The following is a 24,789-nucleotide window of genomic DNA, read 5'->3' on the forward strand; positions in this document are numbered from 1 at the left end:
CCTCCAACTCCCCTCGCCTTCCATCCATCCATCCATCGCTCTTCTTGGATTCTTCTCTGCACCCTCCGCGACAAGCCCCTTCCCGCCAAACCGTCCCCCCGTCCGGTGCGGATCAGACGGGTGCTCGAAAAGCCCGACGCGACCCGAGCTACAGAAAAAGGAGTGGTTTCGCGTGGTGTCGTGAGTTCTTTCTCTTTGGCATGAACGAGGTTAGTACCATAACCGTGAGTCCCGAACAGTGCCCCTAATTCCATCTCACGCGCGCCGATCTGTGTCGTCTTTCTAGCACTAGATTGCCCAAATCTGTACTCGGGATTCACAGATTCTGTACGGCCTGCTTTGTTCAACAGCATTACGTAAAGTTGGAAGCGTCCGTTATTCAGAGACGACCATCATTTTCCACGTGGTCGGTCCCGACCAAACAAAATGTAGCCATGGAAGAAGAAAAAGCTCCGATGAAATCGAACTGCAGTGGAGAAGGGAAGCTTGCTATTCCTCAATTGAAGGGACCGAAACCCGAGTCCTGCGAAGCGAAAGAACGAAAACGAACTGATAAAGAGCGATAAAGCAAAGGTGCAACGGCGTAAGCGTTGCTAGCCGACGTGAAAATTTGCCAAAGCCCTCGAGATAAGGGTTTCAACCAACTGAACTAAAAACTGCCAATGCTAAGATCGAATTGGCTCATCCAGACTCTCCTTTCACCTCCACCTTTTCCGCTTTCTTCGGCTCTGAAGCCCCCGGCGCAGCAGGTGCACCGCCACTGTCGCTAGCAGCGACTGGAGCTGCAGCACCCCCACCAGAAGGCACGGAAGCTCAATCATGTCCTTACCCTTCATCTCCAACATAAGAAGTTCGATCCTACCATCATCAGCTTCGGCTCCAACTAAAGAAGAAGATAGACGGCCATTTTAATCCAATCCACTTCAAATCTTCATTCGTCCACCAGCAGTCCATGTTTTAGAACACCAGAAACCAATAACCAGTTGATCGAGCCGGAAATTCTCATTTTATATGTCGCATTACTTGATGTAGAGATTAGACGATTCATCCACCGACTTTTCTGAGATTGAGTCTCGATACTTGACTAGGAATTAAAGTTCCCCACCCCCTGTCCAACATGAGATCCTGCACTGTGGTCTCCGTGGTGACTCCAGCGAGGAAAAGGCCAGTGGTTATAGAACTAATCTAGCTTGATGCGATCGGGTTTAGTCTACAAGTGCGATACCCTCGTTGTCAGCACAAAGTTTCTACCGTGCACACTGGGTGCGTTTCGTTCAACTTTAGGAAAATGCAAAGCCATTTCTTTAAGTATCTTGTGAAAATAATAGCATTTGGATAACTTATTTTGGTGTATATTTTATAAAGTAACTTTGAAGTGAAAGGAAAAAAGGAAAAAACAAAGAAGAACAAATCTGGGTGAGCATTGGCAGAGGCAGGGGTTGTGCGAGCTTCGCCAGCGTCCACCATAGGCGAGCATCAATGGCGATCAGAGGCGACTATCGGCTGTGGTCGTGCGAACTAGGTTAAACCGTGAAACTTAGATCTTGGTACACTGCAAAGAAACATAGCACAGACATGGACACAATCGCCAACACAAACACTCAAAAAGATTCATGCAGCGTCGAATCGAGTCGTGGAGACTGATTCGCGGGCCGCAAGTAATCTGAGCCGTGGGTAAAACTTTTACCTGAACATAACATTGATCCGGAACAATACCCACCCATTGTAACTGTTACCAGAAAGAGACAGACCCGACCCAAAAGACCCGAAATTTCGGGTCGGATCTGTTCGGGCCGGGCTTTTTTGACAGCCCTCGGTAAAAGGACGGGCCTTTATATGGCGTCGCGGAGTTTTCGTCATTGCCAAAGAGAATATGAATTTGGGCCTACTTGGGCCATTGTTTTGCTTCATGGGCCGAAAGTCTCCTTTCGTTTTGCGGATCTTGAGGTTCTCAGTAGCGTGATGTTCCCGCGGCAATCACGATTTGAACGTATTTCAGACACGTTTGATTATTAAATTTTCTGTTCAATGAAAATAACATATTTCTATTTGCTTTATAAATTCAAAAGTAAGGCGGAAATTAATCCCACGCTACAATTTGCAAAATCTTCATTTACTAATCAAAATTTTCTCGTCATCTACAAAGTTTTGAATTAGATGGATTCATTACATGATACTTTCACAAGGAAAAATCATTAGCTGGGGATAAAGTGCTTCTTAACTCACCATCAAATGGTAAGCCACTTTTCAAATATAAAAGAGATCAAATAAAGAATTATCCACTCTCTAAAGATAATCATTCAATCAAAGGAAAATCTCATGTATTTTCATTTATCATAATTGTTTGCTTACAACCGAAAACTCTCATCTACAACTGAAAACTAAGCAATCAGAGGAAAACTTTTCAAATATATATTGAAAAGAGATACGTAAATAATAAACTAAATAAACTATAAAATTACTAAATCCACTATATATAGCAAAATTTCAATTCCTACTTAAAATCATTTTTTAAATATATATATATATAAAAGATAATCATTCAATCTTGGGGAAAATCTCATGTATTTTCATTCATCATAATCGTCTACTTACAACCAAAAACTCTCATCTACAACTGAAAACTCTCCTTTATTTATATGGGGATTACGACAAATCCACTTCTAAGAATAAAAAAAGCGGGAATAAAAATTTTATCAAACGCATTTTTGTTTCAAATCTACTCCTAGAAACAAAAGAACATAAACAAGAATTATTTAGCATAGGCTATATGTTTTAAGTGAGTTTCAAATTATCATTATTATTTTACCTTTACTTTTTGTTAAACTCACGAGAGATTAACAAATCAACGTATTAAGAAAAATTTTTATTAACAGATGCCTTGAGAACACTTATTAAATGCCCATTGAAGGATCCAATGCATTAGCTCCCTCGTTATCAATATAATGAAAGTCAAGACATCCCTTATTAAGTACACTTAACAAGTGCCCAGAGGGAGTTACTTGTTTAACAAGACCCGATTGAAATAAGTTGTCGGTTTCATGCAACTTAATTTCATTTTTAATTATATATGATATATTAATTCAGAAAATGATAACGATTGCGCAAAATGTTAGAAAGACTTTGAATGTGCTGACGACTTTTCAAAAGGGCTAGATAGAACTAAACAACTTCTTTTTTATCTGCCATATTTTAACTGTAAATTCAAACTAAACAACCACTTAAGTCACCCCTTTCTTACCCTAAAAATATTTAATATTCTTTACTGGATATAGCAACAAAAATGCTATAACCCACTCCAGAGCAACGCTAGGAAGTTCTTATATTCTTGAATCAGGAACCGATGGTTGTAGGTCTGATTATTGCGCAGCAAAACTCGGACTTAAGTAAATTATTGTGCTAATTTCCATTCGAATAGTCAGCTAATTACTGTCGTGCTTCCCAATTATTAAAAAAACATAAATGCTATTAAGGGTGCATTATTACTACATATTTTCTTCCTCTTTTTTCTCTAATATGATAAAGTCAACTTCTTTTGCTTTCAGGTCAACAGCTAATCAAATCCTAAATACGAAATTATTTTTTGGTGGAGAAGGAACATAAACAGGGAAGACCTATTAGGATTGATATGAAACACGTGCATGCAGGCTTTGACTCATTTCGCTCATGCTTGGCAATAATATAAGTGAATTTGGGTTCGAAATAATAAAAAAATAAAGACAGCTGGAAGCTTCGTTACTAAATTATTTTAATTCCAGCTATCAATGTCTAACGAAACATCATTTGTCTATTGCATGCCCGTATTTATTGTGAAATTTTAGTGAAACGTCTCTGCCTTATGAAATGCTATATATTATGGAGGAGGCCATTTATGTCAATTACGCGCTGCTTTATTTACCTAATGACGTTGAACCTACCAAATAAGAATGATCGGTTTAAGGTGGATTGATTCTCGTTGAAATTAGGAATTGGACTAGTAAGATCGGTTCTAGTTTGTGGATTTGGGAATTGGTCCACCTGGTCCTACAACTAGAGCTAGATCGGATCAATGCTCGGATGGGTCCAAGAACTGGATTGATTTCTTTTTGGGTTAATACTTTAAAAAACCCTAAACTGGTACACCTGTGACAAATTTACTCCAAACTATTTTTTTGACCACCAAAAACCCCAAACTGGTACATATGTGACAGATCTACCTTCCATTAGCTTCCGTTCGATTTTTCCGTTAATTTTGCTGACGTGGTTGCTGACGTGACAAGTCATGTGGAAATTCATAAGTTTAATACCATTAAAAACCCCAAACTGGTATATTTATGACAAATTTACCCAAAACTGATATATTTATGAAAAATTTTCCCCAAGCTGATATATTTACGACAAATTTACTCTAAATTAATTTTTTCGATCATAAAAAACCTAAATTGGTACATGTGCGGCACATTTACCCTCTTTCAATTTTCCCAAATTTGATCGAGTTGTGATGTCCAATCAATTTTATTTTCCGGATTACTCTAACATTGCCTTCATATCATTAATACTTGATTTTTTTTATTAGAATCATTATTAGAAAACTATTCAAAGGCTACCAAATGTGCACTTTATTCTTGTGCCGGGAAGATGCCCATTAACTAAAAGATGGATAGATCGCTTGCGCACATATACAAAAGAATCACACTCAAAGCACACCTGAAATTAGCGACAAACATAAGTGATTTTGGTTCCGGTATTTTAACAAGCATGTGATGTACGAGTCACTCATACCATTCACATGCAAGTTCCATGTTAAAATTTTGACACTTATGAAAGACTACGTAACGCTAATAAAGACCAGCAAAGTAAGAGTGATATGTAAGCGTACAAACAGATTGCGAACAAGTAGTAAACCATGTGGGGCTGAGACATATAAACATAAAGCCAAGTTTGTCACAAACCAAAAACGAGTGAAGCAATCACAATATGTGCACTTCTTTTGTATATGTGCACAAGTGATCTGTCCATCTTTTAGTTAATGGGCATCCTCTCGGCACAAGAATGAAGTGCACATTTTGTAGTCTTTGAATATTCTCTAATAATGATTCCAATAAAAAAAAAATTAAGTATTAATGATATCGAGGCAATGTTAGAGTAATCCGGAAAATAAAATTGATTGTACATCACAACTTAGTCAAATTTGGGAAAATTGAAAGATGGTAAATGTGCCGCACGTGTACCAATTTAGGTTTTTTATGATCGGAAAAATTAATTAGAGTAAATTTGTCGTAAAAATATAAATTTGTCATAAATATATCAGCTTGGGGTAAATTTGTCATAAATATACCAGTTTGGGGTAAATTTGTTATAAATATACTAGTTTTGGGTAAATTTGTCATAAATATACCAGTTTGGGGTTTTTAATGATATTAAACTTATGAATTTTCACATGACTTGCCACGTCAGCAATCACGTCAGCAAAATTAACGGAAAAATCGAACGGAAGCTAACGGAGGTAGATCTACCATATATGTACCAGTTTGGGGTTTTTGGTGGTCAAAAAAATAGTTTGGGATAAATTTGTCACAGGTGTACCAGTTTGGGGTTTTTTTAAGGTATTAACCCTTTCTTTTTTTCCTTTTTTTTCCCCTAATCCTTGGCAGGGAATGGAACCGGACGAGGGATTGGAAAATAATGTTATTTTTGAGCTCTTGCAGGGAATGGAACACTCTTGCAGAGTGCAAAAGTGCCTATAAATGTTGTTTTTTTTTTTTTTTCCTCTTCTCTGGCCTTTTGGCAATAAAAAAGAAGAAAAAAACCATCGATCCGATTTGAGTGGTTCAGTCTATGCCTGGAATTGGGAACTTAACCAGTTATCAACAAATTGAAATTTTAGGAATGGGATCGGTTTCCATGGGAACTGTTTAGAACTAGTCAGGAGGGTTTAGTTCTCGTGCTCACACCCCTCCTAACAACATAATATTCACTACCACAGTGAACAATTCATGAATCACGAGGCATAGGTCCATCGCGAGGTTTCTCGGAAGGTGGGTCGACAACAATAGTTGGAATTTCCCGATTTGCTCGACAAGGAGTATTACAATACTAATTCTTCTTTGCCCCCTCCCTTTTCAACTATAAAGAACCCTCTAGTTGCCCTAAGTTGTCTCCTTGCAGTAACATATTCACACCTTTTAGAAGGGCTATTAAAATACCCCCTCGTTGAATCTCATGCAACTTTATAGATATATCATCATCACCTTTCTCTAATCACCTGTCCTATAAGTATCGTCCAAAAGGTGGCTAGACTTTTCGTACCAAAAAGAAAGTCATGTGGAGCCGTCCACCCTGCGTAGTTTCCCCTCTTTGCAAGGTGATGGCCAGGTGATGACAGACCGATGCTCACTTTGGAGAAAATTCGTTTCGATTTTGCACTGGCCACTCGAGTTGACTATGGACAGTGATGAAGGTGATGATAATCGTGGCTTAATCCAGTGTCAAACCTCGTGTTTCAAAAAGCATTGGTAATGATAATCATGACTTTGACTATGGACATTACTAGTAGAAATTTTTTTATCGTATGGTTAGTGGATGATTTGTCAAACAAAAATTAGGTACCGACAATTCTCAAAATAATCTAAATTAGTGCATTGGCTCCCTTGTCTTATGTGTAATCGACACAATGAAAATCAAAACACATCACTATTAAGTATACTCAATATGTGCTCGGAAGGAGGCACTTGTTTAACAAGACTCAATTGAAATAAGTTGCCGGTCGTATGCAACTTAATTTTGATTCTAATTATATGTGATATATTAATTCAAAAAATAATAAAAGATTGCGCAAAATGTTAGAAATCATTTTGATAATTTTGAGAATTACACTTTCAAAGATTCTAATTTTGGAAACACCAAAAACGAGTGGATAGGATTTCACTTCATCATCTCAAGAGACCAAAAGGGAAGGGAAAAGAGGGCTTCTCAGCGGACCACGTCAAATGGATAGGAATGGGCCTAGGGAGACTTGAATGTCATGGCGACTCTTTAAAAGGGCTCCATAGAGCTAAATAATCACTTAACTTCATTTGTTTTGTGGAAAATAAGTGATTTTAAAATATTTTCTTAAAAAAGATGGCTTGAAATAATTAGCTGCGTTAATTTTTGTGAACAAAAATGCTATTACCCACCCTGGAGCAAGGTGAGGACGTTCTCATATTTTCAGCTCAAGAACCATTGGTTGAAGGTCCGATTCCTGGGCAACAAAACTCGGGCTTAAGCGAGGGGCACGATTTTAGGTTACCATGCTAATTCCCCGTCGAATAGCCAGCTAATTACTGCGGTGCTCCCTAATTATTTGAAGAAAAAACATAAATGCTATTAAGAGTGCATTATTACTACATATTTTCTTCTTTTTTGCCTACTAATATAATAAAGTCAACTTCTTCTTCTTCTTTTAAGTCAACAGTCAATGAAGTGTTAAATACGAAATTATTTCTGGTGGAGAAGGAAAGAAGAAAAAAACAGGGAAGGCCTACTAGAGTTGATATGAAACACGTGCATGCGGACTTTGACTCATTCTGGTCATGCTTGGTAATAATATAAATGAATGAGGGTTCGAAAGAAAAATAAAATAAAAATAAGATAAAGACAGCCAGAAGCTTGGTTACTAAATTATTTAAATTCTAGCAATCAATGTCTAAACTAAACATCATTTGTCCATTGCATGCCCGTACTTACTGTGATTTTTTTAGTGAAACGTCTCTGCCATATTTTTTTTTCCTTTTGTCCTAAACGCCTCTGCCTCGTGAAATGCTGTATACAACGAATGGAGGAGGCCATTTATGTGAATTATGCGCTGCTTTATTTATAGTCATTAGGTAAACCAAAGACAATGAACTAAACAATTATGGGTGATTGGTTCTAAAAAGATTGATTCCCATCCAAGAATTGAGAACTGGACTAAAAAGGTTGGTTCTTAATTTGTGAATTTGGCCTACCTAATCTAGGAACTGGACCAACTGATCTAGTCGGGGTTTCAAGTAGGTTTAAGAACCAGCGTGCTTTCTTTCTGCTTTTCCCTATTTCCTTGTAAGGAATGGAAAGTGATAAAAAAAGAACGTTATTTTTGAATTCTCGTAGGGAATGGAACACACTTGCAAAACGTGAGGATGTCAATGAATGTTGTTTTTGTTCTCTTCTCTGACCTTTTGGCAATAAAAAAGAAATAAAAAAATATTGGTCAGGTCTGAGTGATTCGGGCATCTAGAATCGGTAATCGGATCAATCATTACCGGTTCCAAATTTTAGGAATTGAGATCGGATGAGTTATTGTGAGAATCGCCTAATGAATTGGTTTGTTCTGGTTCACGTGCTCGCACCGTTATCTGCCACTAAAGTGAACAATGTTTGGGATGCAAAAATCAATATTGATCAATTTATTAGAAAGTCAAATTCAAAAATTTAAATTATTAGGTGAAGAGATCGCATGAATATAAAGAGCATTTCAAGCAATGTGAGATGATATTTTAGTACTCCCCCTCATGTGCAAGCTAGATTATGAGAAGCATGTAAAATTTTGACACTATAAATTCACGTGAAATTTTGATCACACATAGACGCAAAATGAATAGCACCGACTTTGATATTATGTGAGACGGAATTGATTTATGAACCACGATGGTGAAAATTCTTCACGAGATTACCTGGAAGGTGGGTTGACAGCAGTGCTCGAAATTTTCCAACCCACGTGACACGGAGTATGACAATACTTATTCCTCTTTTCCCCTCCCTTTTTGACTGTAAAGAACTCTCTAGTTGCCCCAAGTTGTCTCCTTGCAGTAACGTATCCACGCCTTTTACACGGGGCTATTAAAATAACCCTCTCATGGATCTCATGCAACTATATAAATATATCATCATCACCTTAATCTAATCACCTGTCCTATATTATCGTCCAAAAGGTGGCTAGACTTTTCACACCAAAAAGATAGTCGTGTGGAGCCGTCTGCCCTACATAGTTTCCCCTCTTTGCGACGTGATGGCATGGTGATGTGATGATAGACCGGTGCTCACTTTGAGGGAATTCATTTTCATTTTGCATAGGCCACTTGACTTGACTATCGACAGTGAGGGAGATGGTGATAATCATGGCTTAATATTGGGTCAATCTTATGTTTCAAAAGTGCATGTCACGGCAGTCTTCGTTTGTCCCCGTCGTTCAAGGCACTGAAAAGATTAAAAAAAGAGAAAATGAGAGCACGCCTCAGTTCTGAGAAGAAAAACTATGCGTGAACAGTCTAATCTCATCCGCTCTCTCGGTAACCGTTAATCTCGAGCGGGAACAGTCTGTTCTTATCCACTCTCTCGGTAATTATTAATCTTGAGCGGGGTGGCAGGAATTTTTTTTTTTAATGTAATCGTCGACAAGCAAAAGTTAGGTGCTGGTCGATTCTAGAGAACCAATTAATCTAAAGTTACAATAGTGAACAAACGACACGACGGGTTTCTAATGGTCGGGGCAATCGAGTATTATATGAGACGCTTACGAAATCAGAGGTAAGTAATCACAATTTTGTAAGTGAGGAATCAACGTATGTCAGCCAACCTCTTGTCTGATTTCTACAGGGCATTTGTCTCATCCGTTTCTTCTGCCTAATAAGCCAACTTGGTCGGAAGACAAAATATATGCATCGTCATCGCGAGAGGGAACTTAGGATCTAATCTTATGAAAGCTGTCTCTTAATGTTGGAAGGAGTACCGAAAGGCCAAAAAAGGGGGAAAAATAAATTACCCTTCTGGATTCGGAATATCTAGCTTTCCGAGACAGAAAGCCCTACAACTTTATTTACCGCACTAACCCATGTAAACAGCAACAAGATAGTTTCTTTATCTATAGTACAGGTCGAATCTCGTCATGCATTCTTCCACGCAATATGCACATTTTGCGTTTTTGTCACAGCAATTTTTTTTTTTTTTGTTGGTAATTTCGTGCCTATCGAGAGATCCCTCCTAAAATACGTCTCCAGTTAAGAATGAAATTACCATAAAATACAAGGTTTTGAGCAATTAGAGCACGTCCCTTATTACTCGTTCTTTGCAAGAAGTTCGAGGTTATCTTGGATATGTGTTAATAGCTTGGTTTCTTATCTAGGGTAAGCCGATCGATTTTCGATCCGATTCCCAAAATTGAGAATCGGAGACCAGACTAGTTGGCCCTAGGACCGAGAACTGGTTCCGGTCGGGTCCAATAGAACCGGTCATCCATTTTATTTTATTTGTTTACTACTTGATGCCTTACATTATGAAAAGAAAAATAAACAAGTCACTTTTATTTTTTTCTAAAGAAATTAAAACAAGAATATATTTAGTTGGTTTGGTTTAACCAGATTGCCTAGATACTGGTTCAACTTTTAGGAGTTGATAATCAGACCCAACCAGTTAGTTCGGTCCAAATCTGATTCAGGCGATCTATTTTGCACACATCTAATTTAGGGAAGCATTAATATAAGTATGGGCTGGTTAAGGTACCGGTAGTATTATAATTTTATGTATTTATGATAAGCACTTTAACATCGAACCCCTATGTAATTGCTCCATTTTGTTTTTTTTTTCTTTTTTTAGCCTCAGCAGCCAATTTAACCTCTAGTGTTTATTATTTTTGAGGGGGGTGGTTGGGGTAGGAAGCAACCATCTTGATTATGTCTTTATTGGCCCGTACAAGAGACAACGCGTATAGATATACTCACCAACCAAAAGATAACAAAAAGATGGTCGCGAGAAAAAACTTGAGTGAATTTTAAATTTTCCACAAGTAAATGTTTTAAATATTTAAAAATAAAAATACACGAGAAAATCAAAACTACAAGTTACTGCCTATGGCTCATTTTCAGGTGTCAAACTTCATAAAAGAAAATCAGCTACACCATGCAAAGTGAATATTGAAAACAAAGGCAAAAAGTCATAGCTATTTACAAGATGCACGAATATAAGTATTTCAATTATTTCCAAATTTTATGTTGTATCAATAAGATTTTCATAAGGGTTTATACCACATAAAACTCTAAATTAATATATATATATATATATATATATATATGTGTGTGTGTGTGTGTGTGTGTGTGTGTGTGTGTGTGTGTGTGTGTGTGTGACAAATTTATCTCAAATTAATTTTTTGACCACCAAAAACTCAAAATTATATTTATTAAAAATTTACTTTCTATTAGTTTCCATTTAATTAGGTTAATCCTAAGAAAAATAAAAACTAGTATGCTTATGATAAATGGAGGGTAAAATTCCAAACTAGTATGTTTATCAATTGTTACATGTTATTCAACTCAGTAATTCAATGATAAAATTTAATGGAAACTAATCAAGGGTAAATTTTTCACAGTTATACTAATTTGAGGATTTTTTATGATAAAAAAATTAGTTTAGAATAAATTTATTGTAAGCGTATCAATTTATAAATTTTCCTTGATATTAATCTTTTTTATAATCTCTATATTTTCAACATATGTTGATGTACCTTTCAAACTTAAGGCGATAAAGAATCCTTGCGATAAGTGACCACTTGGAAGTAAGCGCTGCCAAAATAAGCTTTTGGTGGGAAAGTTAAAGCAATGAAATCATTCTAAAGCTACCATACTTCGAAGAAATCCCATGGAAGTGAAAAAACACATAGAGAAATCGATGAACATCAAAATTGACCTTTCTAGATGGATGGTTTTAAAGGGCGATGACGCAATTCGCAAGAACGCATGGTCTTGATTATATTTCAGATATATGGTAAAATAATGAGATGATACTAGTTGAAAGCATGCGACGAAAGAAATCCTGTGGTGGCACTTGTGGAGCGAGGGAATAGTCATGGGTCCATTTCTAGTTATTTTAAGAGGGGCAGGTGTGGATTTCGAAAATCACTTCTTTACAGCATAGACGGAGATGTATGGATGAGTCAACTCCGTGGAGGCACGTCAGGGATTGCGTATGATGCTAAGACAATTCATAGATGACTTTACATCGATAGCTGCGAATTCAATTTTTGAAAAAGAACAATACACTTGATCCATTCAAAAACAGATTTATGATGTTGAAAAATTGTACAACTATAAAGACGATATCGAATTTTTAAACTTACAATCTATGAGGCTTTTCTGAGCTTTATGATGGGTTCGAGAAAATTCAATTGAATAGATACAAAACGTAATTCGATTGAACAGACACAAAACGTGATAACATACTACCCACAATTAACACAATGATTTTGAAAAGTGCAAATTTCCATAATGAAGGTAAATCACCAATGGAAAGAAGAGAACGTGACCTTGACTTTGTGAGAGAGTGAGACAACCGGGGGATAAAGCATCTCTTCTCGAGTTTGTCTTATTGCTATAGAGATGGAAGGCACAGCTGGTGCTGCTGATGGTGGTTCTGACATTTGATAAAGACGCGGGGCCTTTCTTTCTTTCCCATCTGCCTTTTTTCATGAGGTGGGGCCTCGTACTTCTCGTCCTCCCGTATCAAAATCTTCTTACTATTTTTATAGATCTAATCCGAACGCCATTTTAAAAAAAAATATAATTTCGTAACTTTAACACGCTACTTATGTTTAAGTTAATTACATGACACGACACCATCGACATGTTCGACATACGAACTCTCATGTATAAGCATGTACGACAAAGATGTCCAAACGTGTATAATCACATCTAAACATGTTAGATTAACATAAATGGCATGTTGACAATTTATAACTAAATGTGCCTATGTACGTCTTAAACGGGTCACAAAAAAGTCAATTTAAGCCTGGCATCCCTAAAATTCATGTATAAAAATGTGTCGGCTTATTTTAGATAAGAATTCGTTTAAGCTTAAGATGACACGCTAGACAATGCGTTATGTACGTGTCGAGTGAGATTTATATGTCGTATTAACAGCCGTATCGAAATAATCAATTCCAAATTTTAATGACATGTTCGATGAATCCAATAAGCGTTGAAAGTTGACCATATGCATAGTATTTACCTCCATATTAGATTGGAAGAAATTTCTCGAACTACGCTTCTCATTAATACGTTATAAAATATAAATATCATCCTTATGCAAACTTAACTAAAATAAAAGAACAAGCATCATTTTTAACACCTTTGGGTTAAAAGCATTATATTTTTATATCAAGAGGGAAATTCAGTGCGGTTTGGCTTAAGGCTCAAAAGTCAAAAGCCACCCTCTAATCACACTACGATATTTAGCTACGATTTCGACTTTCAAACGGTCGATACCATCGATTTTATCATTTACTTACGATAATCAAATGGTCGTATATACTTTAACGAAATCTCCTACAATTTTTTTCATAAAGTCAAAATTCAGATTTCCAACTTTCTTTTTTTGGTCGAAAGAGATTTCCAACTTAAAGTGTTGCATCAAGACATCAATTGGGGCTTGGTGTGCGCACTCAAATGTGGGTGCGTCATGGACTTAAGACCGTGATCACAACGTGGTAACTGTCGTGACGAGAGAGCAAAGCACCATGCAAAAGAACAGCCCGGTTCGCTCGGCTTATTCATCTGTGTGTGGTGGACAGAACCCCCGACACAAAGGATCGAACCCGGTTCAATCCCCACGTGATCCACACGCGCACTCAAAGTCCATGGTCGGTCGTAGCCTGCTTCCTCTTCATCTTCCTCTTTTCACCACTTTTCCTTTTCTTTTTTCTTTTTCTATGGCTCCTTTCAGACTTTATTTTCTCACGCAGAGAAAAGTATGTGAAATAATAAAAATAAATAATCTCCGGATTTTAAATTAACATGTAATGTCATTCATTAATTCTTAATTTTATGCAAAATAATCCATAAATTTTAATAAATTTAATATGTAATGTAACACTCATATTTTTAATTTATCATTATCGATAAACATTCGGAGTAATTTTTAGAATACGACGACACCAAATATTAATATAAATTAAAAATCTGAGGACGAAGTTTAACAACCGTTGTCTTGGGATTTTCCCAGTGCCGTTGACCGTTCAGTTTGCCGGGAAAGCACTCGGCCCACCACCGCCAGTCACCACCACTCAGCATCAGCAGCGCCCACCTGCTCCTCCTCCTCCTACTTAACTCCTCTCCATATCCCTCTCTCTCTCTACTCTATCTCTCTACTCTATCTCCAGCTCGAGCGCTCGATCCTGCTGGAGCTTTTCTCCGGCGACGATCACCCTTAGGGTTTGTTTCGGCGACCTCATTCCCCCCCCTCCCCCCTTGCGTTCCCCGCGGTCGCCGATGGAGTTCGACGCCCTCCGATCGCCGCTGGACTTCGAATTCCGGGACAAGCTCCTCTTCCCTCGCTCCCTCACCGCGGGCCTCCCTCCCTCCCCTCCCGACCTCGGACCCCGGACTCCCCGGCCTCCGGCGGCGGCTCCACCACCGACGTCTCCATCGCCAGCGCCCCCGAGTCGCCGGGCAATGCCGGCGCGGACGGCGAGCTCTCCGCCGCTCGCGGCGGCGGCGGGGAGTTGATCCTCGGGCCGCCGCCGCGTGCTGGCGCTCCGGCCGGCGGCTGTCCCGGCGATTCGCCTGTGGCCGCGGGAGGGGAGCAGAAGGTGGCGGCGGCGGTCGTCGGCGGCCTGGAGGAGCCGGGAGCTGAGGCGGGATGGAACGTGCTCCGCTCGCCGGGGAGCGCGCCCCCGGAGTCGAGCGCCGCGGTGAAGGTGCAGAAGGTGTACCGGAGCTACCGCACGCGGCGGAGGTTGGCGGACTCCGCCGTCGTGGCCGAGGAACTGTGGTAGGCCCACCGGAATTTCGTGCCATTCGTCGGCTTTTCCCTCCTCCTCCTTCTTGGTCTCGAACCTTCATGAAACGATGGCTGTAAAATAAACTTTTTTGTAGGTGGCAAGCACTGGATTTCGCGAGATTGAATCGCAGTACCATTTCGTTTTTCAATTTCCCTGAAAGTGCCGCTTCGAGGTGGTCTCGTGTCGGCCTGATTGCTTCCAAGGTTAATAATTTTTCCTCGTCCATGTCCAGAACAATTCGTTTGGATTTCTCTGTCGGCGCCGCGAAATCGGACGTACAGGGGACTGTTTACCTAATGCCAAATTTGTCTCTGTTAACACAGTTTTTGACTTTCTTGGACAGGTGGGAAAGGGTTTGTCCAAAGACGCTAAAGCACAAATACTGGCTTTTCAGCATTGGATTGAAGCTGTAATTCACCGCCTTCTCAGTTTTCTTTGTTTGAAATTTACATCACTTAAAAGTGGCCTGACAACTCGAAGGTTGAGATAAAGTTTGTATCTTGATATTCAATATGCACGTATCATCTTCTGGATTGTGTAGATTGATCCCCGGCATCGCTACGGCCATAGCCTGCACCTGTACTATAAAGAATGGTGCAAAGCGGATTCAGGACAACCGTTCTTTTACTGGTTAGTAAAAAGTTCATCAGGCTAAGAATGGGAGGTTCTTATAAATATGTGGAAGCAATTTTCTCGATGGCAGAAGCTTCCAGCTTGGTTTTGCTCGGAGTTTACTGCAAACAGAGCTTGATTTTCTAAGATATTATTTGAACTTGACTCAGCTGAGCCTCTGTCCGTGGACCGGATGGCAGTTTCTCTCTCTCTTCTGTTTCATCAAAATATATCAACACTGAACATATTTTTTGTTATTTGCTTTTGGATTTTTGGTCATTTCGAGTCAAGGCTTCTTGTCTGGTTTATAATTAAGTAGGTCTTTACTCTCTATGTTAGTGATTGAATTAACATGTTGAACAGACTTAGGAATCTAAGGGGGTTTTTCTCCCCCCTCGTGATGATTCAGAGATACTAGTCTGGAGTGTAGTAGTTTTGGACTTATGCGAGAGACCAACATGCTTCGATGATGCTATGTTTCTTGAGTAACTCCTAGTGAAGGATGACGGTGCAAGGTCACTTGGGATCTACTTCTGGTAAAAAAAAAACTCTTCAGAGGTGATACTGAAGAGATGCTGAGTCACTGAATGGGCAATCCCTTTATAAGAAAATTTTCTTGTATGAAGTTCATCTCAGCCATATGATCATGCATGCTTAATGTGGGACTCTCATGATATCAAGGCTGGTTCACTAATTGCTCAATTTCCATTCCCTAAGAAATTATGAGGACTGTAGTTGTCATAGAAGTTGATCGTACCAATGATTGGGTATTATGCTGTGGTTTGTTTCTCCTTTGTGTTTTTGTGGTGCAATCTATCATAGCCATCAATGTTTGGGAGTGGGGTGAAGAATGAAATACTTTGTCCTCCGTACCCCTCTCACAGAAATCTAAAAAATTTGCACCCGATTTTCCATTCCTCTCATTTTCCCTAACTTCCCAAACATAGGCTAAGTAGAATGGATGTGTTCTGAAGTTTCTCTGTTTGAATTTTCCAGGTTGGACATTGGAGATGGCAAAGAGCTTGATCTTAAAGAGTGCCCGAGATCAAAACTCCGACAGCAGGGCATTAAGTACCTTGGACCTGTGTGTATCTCTATTTAGTAGCCATTCTCTTATTGATTGACTGGTCTTGCAATGGAGTATTAGTATTTCTTTTGTCTCTTCAACCATGACTAACGCTTGCTTGCTTTCTCCCTTTCCTTCTTTTTCCTCACTGAAATCAGCAAGAGAGAGAACACTATGAATATGTTGTCATCAACGGGAAGATCGTCCATAAACAAACTGGCGAACTTCTTCATACAAAGAAAGGTTCAGAAGATGCTAAATGGATATTTGTGATGAGTCCTTCAAAAAGGTTATATGCTGGCGAGGTAAGCTGATATTATTATAAAGACGCAAACCTCTGATTTCATTTTGATTGCTGACGTTTGTGTCATGAGAAGCTGATCCCCTGAATTGTTTAGAAAAAGAAAGGAGTATTTCATCATTCCAGCTTTCTGGCTGGAGGAGTCACTATAGCGGCTGGAAGGATAGCAGCAGAGCATGGAGTACTTAAGGTACAGTGCGCATTTTGTTGTGTTTTTTTAATTTTTTTTTCTTTACATTCTTCTAAAATTTTGATATGCACTTTTCTAGTTTTAGTTCCAATTACAATCTCCCTTTTTACATTCCATGTCCTAGATGCAAGTTTTTCTTTTTTTCCCTGTTATTTTCATTGGATCATTCACAGAAATTTAAAATAAATATCTCCTTATTTGAGTTTAACTGCATATAGATGTTGTTAGCTCTTATGAATTAGTCGCAGAGCGCCGTTGAAAAAGAGATTGAAAATGACATGTCATGCCTTATGGTAGCTCTTGTTATACATACTCTCTCTGCTTTAATGTCTAGAAATGGTTTCTTGTTGTTCCATTTACCGAGATATGCAACAAGGTGAAGGTCATTGAGAGCCAATTAAAAACTGCTATGCGATATACAAGTATTTTGCTGAACTGTTGGCATTGTCAAACTATATTGTCCAAAGCTGCCTGAGAAGCATGTTCAGTAGACCTATCTCATCCTCTATAACAACTAAGCTTCACATGATAGTTATGTTAACGTAAAATCTACAAATAGATCTTTGAGCCATCATGTCGTCTTTCCTTAAATGATCCTGCATGCAGCTTCTTCTCCAATATTTCCTAAAGAAGAATCACCTCCTATTACCTGTACCCTTATAATGCATCCTGCTACTGGATGGCAAAGCAAAAACCGAATCAACAATGGGACACGCATTTATTTTTAAAAGGAATTGTTGGTTAGGGACTTGATATTTATCTATCTGAAAGTTTCTCATGCTTTCTTTGGTGTGCTGGAAAGCATTAATGATCTTTTTAAATGTCAAGAGTCTTGGCTAGTCTGGAGTTATTTGTCGGTGTGAACTGACTCTGGGCAAGTCAAGACAGTTCAGGATAGAGCATTAATTTCATTCATTGTTTTCTTGATAAATTATCAGCTCTCAAGCTTTAGCTTTTTATGCAGTCTTACCATCAACATAATGACTGCTAAAGCTGGCATGACATCTGTGTTGATTTTTATGGTGCCTGACACTGGCTTGTTTTGTTTTTCCAAGTCCATCTCTGCTTATAGTGGACATTACCGACCAACTGAAGATAGACTCGACAACTTCATATCCTTTCTGAAGGAAAATGGAGTCAACCTGGATGAAGTTGAGGTAGTTGTTCTCCTTTGTTCCACTGAAAATTGTCTGTCTAAATGCGAAAGGTTTGTTTTTCTTCTTTTGGACAATATTGAAATCCACAGAATTCAACTCTTTCAGAGAGGTGAAGCATCCGGTGAAAGTCATGGACTGTCTCATGATTTCAATATAGTATACAGCCCAATTCAGAATTGGCTGGTCTTTGCACACCTAATGCCTTTGGAAAGCATTCTAATTGCTCTTCTTTCCCTCTTTTATATTTGACACCTAGTAATCCCAGTTGGTGTAACTCTCTCTGATGGTTTGTTACATGTTCCAGATACGTAAGGCCAGTGAAGATTCTGAATCATACGAAGATAACAAACCGAGTGCAAGGGGAAGATTGGTTGAAACTTCAGGAACCCCAGAACTTTCCCAACCTGAAATTCCAAAAGAAGAGATGGAGAACGTATGTAGCGAGTCAACAGAATCCACCATCCCTCAAGAAAAAATCAATTACAAGAGGACCTTGTCTGGGGGTCTTCAAAGCCCCAGAACTGAGGTTCCCAAGACTAAAATCTTGGAAAGAATAAATTCCAAGAGTGCAGCAAAATCGTATCAACTAGGCAATCAACTCTCACTCAAATGGTCAACAGGCGCCGGTCCTAGAATTGGATGTGTTGCTGACTACCCAGTAGAACTAAGGCAGCAGGCACTGGAGTACGTTAACCTCTCTCCTAGATGTTCCCCTACTCCTTCGACCTATCGAGATGTTCCCATTCTCTCCCCCTCGAGACTATGTCCCTCTGCATGATTCAGCGATGGCTGTGGATCCTCTACCTGAATCGGAATAATCATTATCCGTCCTGCGGTATTGGAAGGTTTTTGTGGATGGAAATATTTCTCTACCTACTGCTCCTAACCTCTCCCAAGTGCGCAGAGCATTACAATACACTTGTTTAAATTGTCTGGTAGTCACTGCTCATCCACTATGGGTATCGTGAACTTTTAAGTGCTCCAACATTGATATCTGATGGCGAGGTGGCGTATTTATAACCTGAGACTTAGTATCATGTGATCAAAGTGACATGACACGTTTTTCATTCGGAAATCATTGTAACTTTGATGCGCATACTACTATTTTCTTCTAGAGAATTGTTAGGCCGAAAATATCTCTTGGCAAATATGGTATTTCGTCCTATTTTCTTCTAGAGAATTGTTAGGAAAATATCCCTCGGCACATATGGTATTTCATCTCCATCGAAGACCAATTTACTTTGGGGCATTCAGTGTTACTGGTATCGTGAAGTTTTATCTGTGACTGTAGCCTGTAGGCGCTCTGCTTTATTACCAATGCGTCTATCCTGAGAAATTAGTTCCATTTGGCATCTCTGCTCCCATCATCGCGGCTGTTCCTTTTAAGATCTGGATTAGGAAGAGCACTGGATCGATCAAGAGAAAGGAATCTTCTTTTCCTCCCTGACGCATTGCGGCGTCAACCATTCATTAATGTGGAAAATTAAAGGGAAGAAAAGGAAACCTGCATCGAATTCTAGCTCCAGAACAGGATTAGCCTTGGGGTTGAGACAACATAGCCAGATCAGAAGACAAGATTTTATCTACTCTATACCATAATTGGTTGGTCTGTGGTGAAAATTAAGATCGGACTCTTAACCCTATGTCTCGAGTCGCTCCATTCGAGCGACCCTGACATGATGCGTGTTCCCTTCTTTACCCGACCACCTTTTACCACGACCTTGAACGACCGGTTCTCATGCAACTTGTCGAACTTCAGAGTGTCCGGGACGACCTGGATGGAGACACCCTCTGGAGCAGTCACTTTGGCCTTATACAACGATTTCGCAGACCCTACGTTTGTCACGGTTCGGTAAAAGACGGCAGAGATGCTAGCGTTTGTATCCGTGAGTTGGAGATGCATGGAAGGGTAGTTCAGGCCATCGGTGCCATGTGCGGGCCTGAAGCTCGAGCAATTGAATTTCTTCTTGCCGCCGGTGAGCAAGGCGATGGTTGTGCCATTGTATCCTTCCTTGCATAAGAAGCTGATGTATGATCTCATGGTGATATCGTACACGAGGCCGGGATGCACCGCCTTGACCGGATTTATTTGGCCCGACCCTGAACTTAGCTCAGCAAACTCGTCCTTGATTTTCATAGGCACGGCTGAAAGGAGGAACTGGTTAGTAAGACAAGCCTAGGAACGCAGAAAGGAGTGAAAGCCTCATCCTCATGGCAAATTCGCTCAAGAATACCTTCTCTTTGAATATCTGAGACTTATATCCAAAAGGGCGAGTTTTAACTCTTTGAGTCCCGTTAAAAGTAATTTTTGGTTGGGGTTGTTCGAAAGGTTTTTGAGATAAACTCACCGGTGGTCATTAGAGCAGACTTGATCGTGGCCGGTGACCAATTTGGGTGAAAGCTCTTCACGTAGGCCGCTGCTGCTACCGTGTGAGGACAAGCCATGGATGTTCCTGATAATATGTTAAATGTGGCATGTCGCTTGTCTAAAGGATCCTCTGTCACTGGTGGAAGTTTCGAATAAGCAGCTAGTATGTCGATTCCGGGTGCTGCAAGGTCAGGCTGTGCAATATGCACAGATCTCAGAGAGAGAGAGAGAGAGAGAGAGAGAGAGAGAGAGAGGGTTTCTACCTTAAGGATGTTGAGCGCGATTAGCTGGGGTCCTCTGGAAGAGAAAGCTGCGATGAACGGTGCATTCATCTTGGCCGTTCTAGTCTTGGATATGACAGCCTGGGGATTTCTGGATGACGGTCGTCGGTTGAAGAATATGAGTTCAGACTGTTACCAAATATGGAAAAACTAAATTCTATCGTTGCGAAACTGCTAGTATACACACTTCCATGAGCATTCATCGACTTTTATCTAGGAATGATCCAAGTGGGTGCAGGAAATGCAGAAGAATAACCTAATCAGATCAGGTAAAACCTACTTGGTAGAGTTGATATAGCGGTCTATCTTTTCACCGTCCTTGTTGCTAACTGTAGTTCCGGGCATAGACATGACAAAGGCAACGTCGACGTCTGCTAAGCTATCACCGGAGGCTGCGAGTCCAACCCCGCCCAGTTGTTTGATTGTATCATCCTGGCCAAAGTACCCCTCACAATATACTACTCTTCCCTTCACCTTGTGCTGGCTTAGACTCCCATATTCACAAGCACTGTCGAAAGAATGATTGTCAGTGAAATACTGGCCAGTGACTGTACAATTGGATAGAGAGACTTTGGTGAGACTACTAAAACAAGAAATCACCTTCACTTTCCTTGTACTTATGTTACTTGATTTAGTGCAAGATCAGTTCTGGTTATTTGATGAGTTGCGCAAGATTCCTACCTTGCATTTAGATAGCTCTGGTGGCTGGTATCGGCAGCGAGTGTTCCGCTTATTAAAGGGTACATCCGCTTCTTCGGCGCAAAAGTATTGATTGAAAGTCCCTGTCATACAACGGGAAATATGGTTATGAATGTTAGAGAGAGAGAGAGAGAGAGAGAGAGAGAGAGAGAGAGAGAGAGAGAGAGAGAGAGAGGGAGAGAGTGTACATCATAGGATGCGCCATTGCCTAACTTAAATTCTGTCTGGAACTTTCTGTCAATACTACTTGCGGCAACTGTCATAATCCACGGCGCAACATTTTCGATGGTGTACTCCGTGGGCCCGTCATTCCCTCCTGAGCAAGAAGTCAGAATCCCCCGCTTCATGGCATGGAACGAGCCGATGGCCATGGGGTCGCTGAAGAAGTCCTTCGACGGCCCGCCTATTGACACCGAGATCAGATCCACGCCGTCTGCTATCGCCTCGTCGAAACCGGCTAAAAGATCCATGTCAGAGCAGCCGTTTTCCCAGCACACTTTGTACATGGCAATGCGGGCCGATGAGGCGCCTCCCCTTGCAGTCCCCCTGGCTATGCCGTAAAAGCTAGCTCCTTTCACAGCTACGCCTGCCGCAATGGACGAGGTGTGGGTCCCGTGGCCGTCGTCATCAGCAGGGGTTACCGATCCAGTCGCGGCATTCTCCAGGTTGAAGTACTTTGCACCGATCACCTTGCTGTTCATATCACAATAGGACAGGACATGAAAATCCTAGGGAAAACCAAACTGCAGGGACATATTTTAGCCCGAAACATTGATCTTTAGGAGTAGAATCCCGAGGATCTTGTGCATAACAAAGTGCTGTCACATTACATATTCAATTTTGACAAAAGAAGGAACTTGTTATCACAGAGAGAGAGAGAGAGAGAGAGAGAGAGAGAGAGAAGCCACTTGTTGCAGCCAGTGAAGTTGGCACCCTTCACACATTTGCCTTTCCATTTGGCTGGGGCAGGTCCAAAGCCCTTGTCATCAAAACTTGGGGCGTTTACATAGATGCCTGCATCATTCAAATCCTTAGAAACATCACCAAAAGACAAAAAATACAAACAAAAATTGACTTCCTTGCAATATAATTTGTTTAAGTGTACATTTGATACAACTTTGTCCTTACCAGTGTCTAGAATGCCTATGATAATGTCACTCTCAACCTTGGAGTTCCTGCTCCCTGAGGTCCCTGGCATTCCTAGGAAGTCCCATGATCGAGTCGTGTGAAGCTTCCGTTTTTTGTTGGCAAACACCGACACAACCGCGTCTTCATCTGGAGATGAATTTAGCAAGTGGAGTAATCTAGAAGACTACAATACTAAAAATCAAGGAGCAATTTTTTTTGTTGCTTTTGTACCTGACAATTTCTGAACTTCATGCGGCAAGAGCCTGGCTGCAAACCCATTAAAGCTCTTACCATAACTGTAGATCTTGGCCTGTCTTGCTATTTCCTCACTGAAAAAGGAAAATATGAAATTACACTAGGTAAGATCAGCGACGACTCAATCAAAACATTCTAATTGCTACGAGAAGAATCATTACTCTCCAATTGCTGCCATGAGCAGGCTGTGGTGTTTGTCCTCGATGCTGGTTCTGGCCTCCGGCAGTTCTCCCATGTATATAATGTATGGCTGCATTTCGACAGGTAAGAAACAAAATCATGAATCAGATAGGAATTTGCTAGAAATACAATCATATGGACATTGCATATAACAAAGTTCTAGTATGAATTATTGTTTAGATTTGCCAATGGCATTGATTCAATTGACCATATGTATTTTCTGGACACAGGCACTTGCTTACTAATGGCCTACAATTACATATTTGTTGCGCCCACCTAATCTATCATAAATAGGATCACTTACCTCATGCATGTGAGTGGTACTAATTGCTTAGGCCATATATATAATAGTTCGATTTACATATCGGGGCAACGAGATTGATTTTCTAAGGGTGACTAGCTTTGACCAAACGCGCTAACCATGTTAATGAAAGTTGAAACCAAATAGTGGATTGCATGAAACAAGACTTTCAACATTTCTGAGTCGATTTTCAAGCCCCGGATGCACCAACCATCGAAACCTACCTTCCTCTTATCGCCCTGCAATCCTTGGACGAGAGTGGCAAAAAGACAGAGCTTGAACAGGAACGCGGCTGATACCCTCGACATCCTCGCTTTAACTCTTCAAGCTTGTTCAAAAGCGCAAATTTCACTGTTTGCTCGACTAAGAAAACTAGACAAGTTCGCGGTTTTATATAGAAAAAGGCGGGCTCGAAGGCGGGCTCGAAGGCGAGCGGAAAACCACGCCCTGGACGGTCAAAAGATTCACTCTCCAACGCGCACAACCACACAGAAATTTTCCTCTCGAAACAAGAGAATTAAGAGGCACGTAATTTGGATCGTTACTGAAACTACTAGATTGATTCTCGAGCGTGTAGCTGAGCGATCATGTAGGAGATCACCTTCACAAGAATAATGCCAGTTGGTTTTGTTCCAATATAAAAGCCCAATTGACGTGGAAATTTAATGGTGATCTCTCCAGAGGTTTGATAAGGTTGCGTTTTGTGAATTCGTGGTTACTGAAGCCCCTGGGCACGCATTGTCTTGACGCTGTTTCGCTTCTTTTGAACTATGTGAAAATCTGTCTGAATTGGATTAATGTCACACCATGTGCGAGAAACTTGGAATCCCACGTGAACGATGATGGGCTTGGGCTTCAAGTTGCACGGCCAGGAGTAAGGGTGATCTGTTTCGGAGTCTAGTTCTAGGGTCTACTGGGAACGGGTTTTTATTTATTTATTTATTTTTTGAAAAATCAATACAAATAGAATCACAATACAATGAGCAACAAAATAACTCAAAATAAAATATCAATACAAAACAAGTAGGAATATAATGTAATAAGGAAGTTAAGCTCATTTAAGATTAGATAAATCAATTTCTTTCAACTCCATAAAAGAAATTCTAACTTATTTTTTCAGATGGATGAGTGGCTCATTATCCAGAATCCGAAACATACCCTCATATACCAGTTATAAAGGGTTAGAATTATGAATCAAACCTGTTCCATAAGTAGTCGATCTGGTTCCTAAGTAAAATCGGACAAGTTGCACAACCATAGACACGAGTCCACAATAAGAGCTCTCCATCTTTCGAAGATGATTTGGAGACCCTTTTTGGGTTCCTGTCTTCATTTGGAAATGTCGAAATGGACGACTTCACTGATATTTTCTTGCTAAGGTTCTTGTTTTGGTCCTGAATATGCGCATCTTTTCTAATCAAGTTCTTGAACATTTAATATAATTTTCTAGTCAAATCCCTTCAACAACATTGCTGAACAATTCGAGC

At 40.0% G+C, this 24,789-nt stretch overlaps 2 protein-coding genes across 2 annotated transcripts; one reads left to right on the forward strand and one right to left on the reverse strand.

Moving 5' to 3' along the window:
* Positions 1-12,254: 12,254 nt before the first annotated feature.
* LOC104438270 (IQ domain-containing protein IQM3) lies at positions 12,255-19,332 on the forward strand. Its single transcript, XM_039318328.1, has 10 exons — positions 12,255-12,260; positions 14,195-14,754; positions 14,859-14,967; positions 15,108-15,173; positions 15,306-15,394; positions 16,373-16,460; positions 16,601-16,747; positions 16,841-16,933; positions 17,989-18,090; positions 18,395-19,332. The coding sequence occupies exons 1-10, from the start codon at positions 12,255-12,257 to the stop codon at positions 18,866-18,868; spliced, it is 1,734 nt and encodes a 577-aa protein (XP_039174262.1). The 3' UTR covers positions 18,869-19,332.
* A 195-nt stretch (positions 19,333-19,527) lies between these two features.
* On the reverse strand, positions 19,528-23,610 carry LOC104455933 (subtilisin-like protease SBT4.15). Its single transcript, XM_039318331.1, has 11 exons — positions 23,527-23,610; positions 22,983-23,089; positions 22,798-22,895; positions 22,567-22,713; positions 22,347-22,452; positions 21,627-22,131; positions 21,421-21,521; positions 21,020-21,247; positions 20,722-20,830; positions 20,439-20,652; positions 19,528-20,235 (listed from the first exon to the last, which is right to left on the reverse strand). The coding sequence occupies exons 1-11, from the start codon at positions 23,608-23,610 to the stop codon at positions 19,679-19,681; spliced, it is 2,256 nt and encodes a 751-aa protein (XP_039174265.1). The 3' UTR covers positions 19,528-19,678.
* Between the last annotated feature and the right edge of the window lie 1,179 nt (positions 23,611-24,789).

Source organism: Eucalyptus grandis, chromosome 1 (assembly GCF_016545825.1).
Source record: "Eucalyptus grandis isolate ANBG69807.140 chromosome 1, ASM1654582v1, whole genome shotgun sequence".
Classification (NCBI taxonomy): Eukaryota; Viridiplantae; Streptophyta; class Magnoliopsida; order Myrtales; family Myrtaceae; genus Eucalyptus; species Eucalyptus grandis.